This window comes from Ambystoma mexicanum, chromosome 12 (genome assembly GCF_040938575.1).
Source record: "Ambystoma mexicanum isolate Mex_15411 chromosome 12, UKY_AmexF1_1, whole genome shotgun sequence".
NCBI lineage: Eukaryota > Metazoa > Chordata > Amphibia > Caudata > Ambystomatidae > Ambystoma > Ambystoma mexicanum.
The window spans coordinates 105,338,492-105,347,779 of NC_090936.1; the positions used below are offsets into that span (position 1 = coordinate 105,338,492).

At 48.8% G+C, this 9,288-nt stretch overlaps 1 protein-coding gene across 2 annotated transcripts in view; it reads right to left on the minus strand.

Annotated features, from left to right (window-relative positions):
- Window positions 1-2,097, minus strand: part of SYT10 (synaptotagmin 10) — a 583,991-nt gene extending 581,894 nt beyond the window's left edge. The window contains exon 1 of one of the 2 annotated variants that reach the window (XR_011281745.1): window positions 1,665-2,097. Coding sequence is in view for 1 of the 2 variants with exons in the window: in XM_069628104.1 (XP_069484205.1) it covers window positions 1,665-1,953 (289 nt within the window). In the remaining variant the exon portion in view is untranslated. The remainder of the gene's footprint in view (window positions 1-1,664) is intronic. The other variant, XM_069628104.1, reaches the window with a different exon arrangement.
- Window positions 2,098-9,288: the final 7,191 nt, after the last annotated feature.

The following is a 9,288-nucleotide window of genomic DNA, read 5'->3' on the forward strand; positions in this document are numbered from 1 at the left end:
CATGCGCACTACTTGTTGCGCTCATCGTTCAGCAACAGGCTCGGTCGCCGAGAGCAGAGGCGCCAACGCGCTCTCTTCTAGGCACAGGGGACACGCTAGTGGCCTCTTATCGGCCGAGGAGATGCCATGTGCCTGAACTGCAGGGAAAAGTGTATGTTAAGTCCAAAGCAGAGGTGGCACACGAAATGGCAGCCTGTACGCATGTTTGTGGGATTGCCACTGACACAGAACAGTACCCCCGCCAAATCTATCCCACATTTCTTAAAACGGCTTCATTTGTGCAACTCAGACTGCCTGCGCCGCGGATACGACAGGCTGAGTGCAAACGCAGTCCCTTCTAACCTTTGGAATAATTAAGGCATCAGCAGCACAGGGCGCTCGTTGCCTTGACGCTTGGTGTTTTTTGCAAATCCGGAGCCAGGCGGTTGGCACTATGAGTGTGTGTGTGTGGCGAGTGGACACAGTGGAAAGAGTTTAAACAGGTCATAGAGAGGAAAAATGCGCGCCCGCTCGGCGTCCGTGCCAAGGGGGGTGCTGCCCATGATATGGAGTAATCACCAGGGGCCCGGACCCTCGCGGGAACCTAGGCGCTTCACCCGAGGCTCTTCTGCCGCCCCCCACCCCCGACATGTCCGTCTAACATGCTGCTCGGTTGCAAAATCCCGGCGCGGCCGCTGCATGCAAATAGAAGTTGAACTTTCCCACCACCCACGCACGGAGCCTCCGCCGCCGCCGCCTATTTGTGTCTGTGCCGCGTCCCCCGCACTCCTCTGTCTCCGCGGAGAGGAGCGAAGCAGGAGCCACAGCCTGGAGAGCGCGCGCGCGGAGCGGACGGCGGCTGCGGAGGACCCCGGGGCACGCGGCCTGGGAGCGGCCAGCGACGCCGAAGAGAGGGGGCAAAGGCGCAGCAGGCCTGCAAGAACGGATCGATGGGGGGGGGGGGGCACAACGGACCATGGAAGCGACAAACTCGCCCGTAAAAGCGGGGCCGGCCGGGACAGAGTAGAGAAGTCGCCCTGGAGGAGGAGGGAGCAGCACACAGGGTGGTGCGTTATGCAGAAAATAACCCCACGAAGCGGATCAAACCCCCACCGGGAGAGATTTATGTATCTATTTCATTTGCATCAAGGCGCTGGCACGGGGTTTTGAGAAGATAGTCTGGAGGACACGAATGCAAAGAGACAGAGAATTACGAAAACTCATACAGGCAGAAGAGAGAGAAGAGGAGGAAAGCCGGCGCGGCGATGCAGGCAGCTAGGAGCCATTCTAGTTCCACCTGTTGCGATCGCAGGACTGGGAAGCAACAGCGGAGGAGGGCCCGCCAGAGAGGAGGCGCGCAGGGATGGGTGGAGAGAGGAACCGAGAGCAGAGCGCGCTGGAGGAGATGGAAAGGGCCCAGAGGGGAAGTGGAAACAGAGGGGAGGGTGGTGGCAGAGGTGGCATGCCAGAAGACCCGATGGCGAGCTCCGGCAGTGGAAGTAGTGGGGCGGGAGAAGCATGGGCTCCTGGAAGCGTAACTGCACTGGAACGGGGCACCGGAGGGCAGCAATGAGCCTGGCGGGGCGAGGGGCTGCGTTAAAGTCGGGCAGGTGGGGTACGGAGTTGGAGACTTCTACTCGGGGGCAGTGCTGAGGGAGAGCGCGCGGTGCAGCGGCGGCGCCTACCTGTGCTGCTGCTGCCGCCCCCCGGTCGGCGCGACAGGTCATCGATGGGGAAGATGCCCGTGCATTTCTCCCAGTCCACCTGGCCGCCCAGGCAGAGCTCGGAGACGATCTCCAGCGCCTTCTGGCACAGGCTGAGCCCCTGCTGCACGTTCATGGTGGCGCCGCTAAGCCATGGCCGCCCTCGGGCGTTGTGCTGGAAGGGGGGCGCCCCAACAGCGGCGGCGGCACTGGCGCTCCGGCACCCGGCGGCTGCTGCACACACCAGCGCGGCGCAATTGGCACGTTGCATCTGAACAAGACTTAAAAAAAAAATCCTCAACGAGACGGTCCTTAGCAACGCCTTTTGAGGAAGAACGCCTTTTGCTGCCTCGCGGGCTCCGGGAGCCGCTTCCAATGGGGGCGCAGCGCGAGGCTGGGGCTGCACGTGGCTGGGGGAGGCACTGCTCATAGGGGGAGGGGGGGCTCTGAGCCGGTGGCAGGTTCTCCCCTGCACCGGTCCCTACTATGCGTGACTGAAACCCGAGTACTTAGAGACCCCTAACCCCTCCCCCCCGCACCCCTCCAGCTGCTGTGCCCTCCTCAGCATCATACGTGCTCTCTCTAGAACACGTCATTTTTTGTCAGGCGTGGAACTTCTGTTTCCCCTCTGCATACCCTTAAACACCCGTCCCGTGAGTTTGCTGATGTTTATCACGTGCAATGGGGACCCCAGATCAGCACGTGCGTTGATAGGTTCACGCGGAACGGGCGCCGTGTTGCTTCGCTGGCCCCTGGCTGCGGGCCCTTCCCTCACACCTGCGGGCCCTTCCCTCACACCTGTGGCGGCAGCCAATCAGTGGGGAGGCAGACATGACACCTGCTGATCATGTCCTTCGCGCGCGCTGCGGTATGAAGGCAGCCCACCAAAGCGGCTTTTACACGAAACCCCGCAGTCACGTTTCTGTTGAACCTTGACCCCCGACGCACCCTTGGCGGGCACTTTGTTTGCGCATGGAGCGGAAAACAACCGTAAAGGGGGCAAGGGACGGTGCTTCCCTGTCAGCAGGTGCACTGAGCTGCCTTTTCAGACGATACCACTCTCTGCGCCCCCAGAAAGTTCCCCAGACGCCACTGCGCATGCGCTGCTTTCCAGGGACACACTTCCAGCGCAGTCTGGAAACCTCTCTTGAAAGTTCAATGAAAGGGCAGCGCTCCTTTCACTTTAAACATGTTTGCATTACAAGTCCTTAAAGGAGAGTTCCGGGACTTTTTTTTTATTGTCCCTACGGGTCGGCCATGTGTTTGTAAGCATAAATCGGTAGATCGTAGGAAACTTTCCTATGGACCTTACCCGACTTTTCGCCCCTTATCGCACTCGAAATCAGCCTCCATTTTGTGATAATCCTATCATTCCGCCGCATCGACCTGGCTCACCTGCCTTTGCGGCACTAAATCAAATCCCCCGCCCCTGAAACAGACTTTATCAAAACATTCATATTCCCCGCCTCTATCCGTGACGTGACTGTGCTGCGTAGGCAAACGCGCCCAGGCGTCTTCTACGCGACTCCACACAGACCCCGGAAATCAACACAGATCAGCTCACAATACAGCGCACCACAATTCGGAATATGAAACTGTACTTTGAAATCAAACCGCAAGATTGTAAATGTGGTAAAGTACATTTATTTGACATCAAATGTTTAGAGAATATTCAGCGATTTGCATTTTTATTTGCTCATGTTCCAAAAAGTTCGTATTGAGGAACGCGATGGTCCTTTGCTGTACACAGGGTCTTAGAGCATCTCACAATACAGCACCACAATTCGGAATGTGAAACCGTGGTTTAAAAGCAAACGGCAAGATTGTACATTTGGCAAAGTACGTTTATTGGACATCAAATGTTTAGAGAATATTCAGCGATTTGCATTTTTCTTTGCTCTCGATCCAAATTAGTTCGTCTTGAGGGAAGCGATGTTCGTGTGCAGTACACAGGGTGTTGGTTTACGATAAAAATAAGCTCTTCTGTCGCACTGATAATCGCATGGCTGTTCCAACAACGAGGCACTAGGCCACCACAATGGTAGGTATGTTGCATCTAACCGTTAGTACCGCGTAAGGGCATACTTGTACTTGGCGATCGTCCCATAAAATGGTCAGGGTGGTAACGTTGTTCACGCGGAGAAGCAACTGGCGGCTGTAGAAGCCGTCCGCCGGTGTCTGGTACTCGTGACACAGACAGTAGTGAATGATGTACCTAAAAACATAAAAAATGAAATTAGTCTCACCATCAGATCCTTATTAAAATTATTCATTTCATAGCGAGGACAGCGCTACTGGGTGTACACAAGTGTTTAAAGGCGTGGCGAGGCATGGAGGGGGGGGGGGAGTGCAGGTGGAGAGTGGAAGGGCCCAGGACTGAGGTCGCAGACAGTGGACCAGTTGTAGCAGGGGAGAGGGAGAGAGAAAGCAGAAGCAAAGAGGAAGGTTTTGAGGTGCTTCAGTAAAAGCAGATGTTTCTCCTCAAGATAGTGCGCGGTAGAAAACAATATGCCACATAGAACGAACAAGTACAACTGAACCCGTCTTTAAAGCCACTGTATAGTAATGAAATTGCGGTATAAACTCATCAAAAGTTACTTACATTATATTTGCATTTTCCATTGTGTCTCTGTGTAGGGCAGACCCGAAACACCACTCCTTCTTTGCCGACGTTACTTCTTCTAATGAACGTGGCTCATCGTTTCGTTTCTGAAATTTTATTCATTATCTTTTCTTAGTCTTTCAGGATGGTCCCGGCCTGTCAAGGTCAAATCACAATAGAACCTTATATTGGGTCGTGGGCCGTTCCGCCACCCGAGCAAAACATCAAAGCAGCTGACCTTCACTTTGAGCGAGCACACATTTCTAGTTAGCTGCAGTTAGTTTTAGGGACATCTTGTCTGCGTGCCTTTTTTTTTATTGTCCCTATGGGTCGGCCATGTTTTTGCAATACGGAAACATTCTATAATTTTTGTAAAAATGATTTATATTACTGTTTGGTTTAATTGCAATGGGCCTGCAACATGAGGAGACTCGAGAGAACAGACAATCAAATTACAATCATTTAAACCGTGATGTGTATTTCTCAATGAGCTCTGCTTTAGGTGGACATGGAACAGAGGCAATGTTGGGTGGCAATGCAGTTGTCCCCTGCATAGGTTCGTTCACCACTCCATGTATGTGCCTATCGAGGACATCTACGATAAGTCTCTCAATAAACTCATATTGCATATCCTCAAACACTGGTTTGATCACCCATTGTTTACTTCTTTTAGTGAAGGCCTTATTGTAGCGAAGCGTCCCTAAAGTTCCGGTCGTCCTACTTTGTTGACGGCCAACATTATGGTTATGTGCCAAGACCGCTAAAAGAGTCCGATTTATCATGCCTTCCATGCCAAAATGCAATCTTTTGGGCCTGTACTTGAGGCACATATTGTGGAACACCTCCAAATCTCCTGTGTGGCAGAATTCCGTGAGTCCCCTCAAAGCTTTTGTTATAGTTTTATCAAATACAATCTTTTCAATGGCTTTGTGAGTGGGTGATGAAGGAATCAACCACTTCTTCTTCCGTGCCTCCTCTGTGGACAAATGGCCATGTTCACATTTGTGGAAATGCTCATTTGTCGACCATCGATGTACGTTGCTACAGTGCAACATTACTGACCGCCATTTTTCCAGTAGAATTTCCAACGACCCTTCACATGTTTTTGAGCTCCACCAAAGATGGTTGCTGATTGACTTGGACCACTGTGAAATACCTTGCAATTCTTTTTTTTTACCTGCAGCAGACAATTTTTTATTGATTGATTTTGCAAGATGCCAAACGTCAAATTGGTGATTTATATTTTTGTACTGTTCTCTCATTGTCTTGGCAATTGAAACGTGTCTGTCCGTGGCTATCAGGTCGATCACCATTCCCCGCGATTGTAGTTCTTGCAATGATGCTACAAAGCCAACTTTCTCCATGGCCACTGAGGATGTACTTTGTGACACCTGCACGACCACCGAACTCACAATTTTCTTACTTTCCATGTCCTGAAAGTGGTAGGTGCAGTACTTGGCTGAAAATCCTGGGCTGTCGCACTGTCCATCACCGGCTAGCCTGAAGCGTTTGCCCGCGAATGTACTTTCCATTGACATTTTTTCCATTCTCCAAGCTTCGCTGATGGCTGGAAATAGATAATCGGTTTGGTATTTGTAGAACTGACTTTTCGCAATGAAATGGATTCCCACAAACTGAAAGAAATACTGTAACTTTTTAAAACTTGAACCACTAAAAAGTGCGGCCGCTGCACAAAGTAGATTGCCTGCTGGCAGTTGCCCCAGCATGGGTTGTGCAGACCATGCGAACGGATGATATTGTGTACAGGTGGCATGTATTTTAAGGTTAGTGCCTCGAATTGCACGAGTCACATTAATCAATGGCTCCCCACATACTTCCCCACCAACCGAATGCCCACATTTCATCATCATAATAATATCCATCAAACAGCTATCGAATACAATGAATTTGGCCTCTTTCCTTATACTTTCACTCTGCATCCCAGCTGGTTCGGCCTGTAACGTTGAGGACATGTCACTCGCATGAAAGGTACAATCTCTGATATCGTCTTCCGCTATGCTGAGTGATATTGATGGTGTTTCATTGTCGTCCACGTCATTCTCTTCCATTGCAACATCTGTTCCTTGTCCGGAGATGGGAGAAAAAAACAATGTCTTCAACTTTCGCGCGCTCTTATTTTTTGCGGGTGTGGATTCTGTGAATTGATCTCCGACTGCATCCAAACTACCAGGAGGACATTCACTATCAATGGCTGGTGGTGGTATAGCTCCGTTGTCAATCACTTCATATTCTTCCCATTGGCACGATGCATCTCCAGTCTCAAGTCCCTGCCAAAAGGTTTGACAAGCAACATCTCTCGTTCGCTTCACTGTCTGTGTAGATTTAGTTCTTACACCCACTCGCAACTAGAGGACAGATTAGAAAAGGGATGTTCAGTTTAAACACAACTTACAGTATTGAACTATTGACAGTGAAAGACAACATAATATAGTGAACAGGACACTAACCTTCTTTTGCTTTCTTTTCTTTGAAACTTTCTTGCCTCGAACTTCAACATCTGGACGCTGTTGCTCCGACTCGTGTGTGCATGTCTCCACTTCCTCTCGCGCTGCAACGACTATATTTTCATGATAAGCACATCCATCACTCACTGAGGCTCCATCGACTCCCTGAAACATAGAACTTTCATTAGTATGTATAATAATATTGAAAACACAAAATGTACTTGGGGACCAATACCCATACGTACATCTCAATAGCAAAACACGAATGAACGCATTGTGTAGAACATTCAAACGACAATAGTTCACGCATTGTTGATCTAGTTAGATTGAACTGTCAAGATCCATACCTCGGGCTCCGCATAGACTTCCATTGATGATATTATTGAAGATGACGCTTCAGCAACTCCCTGAAACACAGTAATTGCATTAGTATGCTTTTCTATTTTGTTAAAAAGAACATAAACTTTGAGCAGGCGTCAACGGCTCATCTAAATAGACCTGCACAAATGATCAGTTGTCTAAAATAAATAATGGATATGTAAATATGATTCGATTTGCTCGATCGTTGGAAGTGTCACCACCCAGAGATCTGCATCAACTACTAGGGGTGATGTTCTTGTAGAAGAAGCTCCGTCATCTCCCTGAAACATAGTACTTGCGTTAATAAAGAAGGAAGTATAGCGGATGTAATCACGTCATATGATTTCGCTTGATCGAACTGTCAGTATCCATACCTCGAAATGCATAAGAACATCAAGGGACGATGTAACTGCGGTGCACACTTCTGCAAGCTGTTGCGCCGACCCGTAACTGCATGCTCCCCCTTCTACTTGGACTAATGCTCCATCGACTCCCTGAAACATAGGACTTTCATTAGTAATGAACACAATATTGAAAAAAGAAGACACATAGGAGGGCGACGACAGAAGGACATACCAATGGCTAAAAACGAAAGAAACATTGTGTGTAACAATCACGCTACAAGAATGCAAGATCTGATGATCTCCATCGATGGAACTGTCCGGAAACGTACCTCGAGCATCTGAGTGACATCTACGGTTGTCGTCAATGCGTTGGACTCCTCAGCATCTCCCTGAAAGACAGTACTTGCATTATTTTGGATAACAATAATTATAACTGAAAACAAAGACTAGAGGACGAGTACAAGGGTGTACCATTAGGTAAAATAATTACACGATCAATTAAAACTATTGATTTACATGCCTAAAACAAGTCAGTGGCAGAATAGCTAAGTAAGATTACCCGATAGGCGCTTGAAGTGGCTGATGACTGCAATAACGACACGGATGGAGAATCTTCAGCCTTCATATTGAGTGGATACATAAATGGGGAAATTATTGTTAGCTAATGCTACACACTACCGCAAGGCCGAGAGATAAATACGTAAACTTGACTCACCAGTGGAGGGATGTGGACGAATAGAGTGGGAATAGCGGTTGAGAGCAATTTTCGCCTCGCTCGCGGTGTTTTCTTCTTTATTAGCAATGATGTGGAGTACATGTCTGGGCTAAAGTGCCTGCTGCAGATGCGGTATCGATCACCCCTCTTGTCCGCAAAGACTTCTAGGACTCTACTTTCTAGCTCAGAGGCTGGATATCCGCAATATCGGACCCATTCTCTTATCTGATCTATTGTCTTAGGGAAAACATGCATTATAGTACCTTCAGATTTGTTATGGGTCTTCGAAGGGCAACCGCCAATGGAACAGGCAGGCATTATGGAAAGTTCTGAAAAGTAAAGATCAACAATTCTCTATGAATACCAATGTGTTAAAACAGTAAATGACACATAAAAGGTTCAATGCAAGGTCCGTTTTGGTTCTTGGAACTATACACGTTATTCACATGCGGATAAGTATTTCAATAACTTTCAAAAAATAGAAAAAGTAATTTGACTAAACTCAGAACATGTGACTAGTTCCTTGCATGTACTGTCGTGAACGAAAAGAAAACATGGATGCAATTTGATGACTACTAGCAAATAGATATAAATTAAAAAATTGGACGCAAAATGATTATGGTACATGGACTTACCTTGACGAACAAACAGTTAGATGCAGGGATCAGAGTAGTTTCTTGTCGTAGAACAGGGAGCAGTTCACAGGTTGCAAACTGACGAGTTTGCTCAAAGTGGTCACGGAAGTTCACAGAGACGAAGAGCAGATAACCAGCACCTTCACGGGTTGACTAGCAAAGCGCAAAGAAGTTCTCATTAGAAATATGAGGTGGGTTATAAAGAATTCGAACCAGGGGTGTGTTTGTGAATGAATGACGTGTATATGTCGTGGCATTATGTGGATTGCAGGGGGCCGTCCAGCGTGAGGGGGATGCTTGGCAGGAGACACGGGGTCTGGAGGTAGACATGGGAACAACAAACCCATGCTCTATAGACCACTTTGAAGTGTACATGGTCTTTGGCACCTCTTGGCCTTTATCGCTCCCTGACAGCTCCACTTGCCAGCAGCTCAAGTACCCCGGTGCGAACTGCCTTTGATAGGGCGGGGGGTGGATCGGGGCGG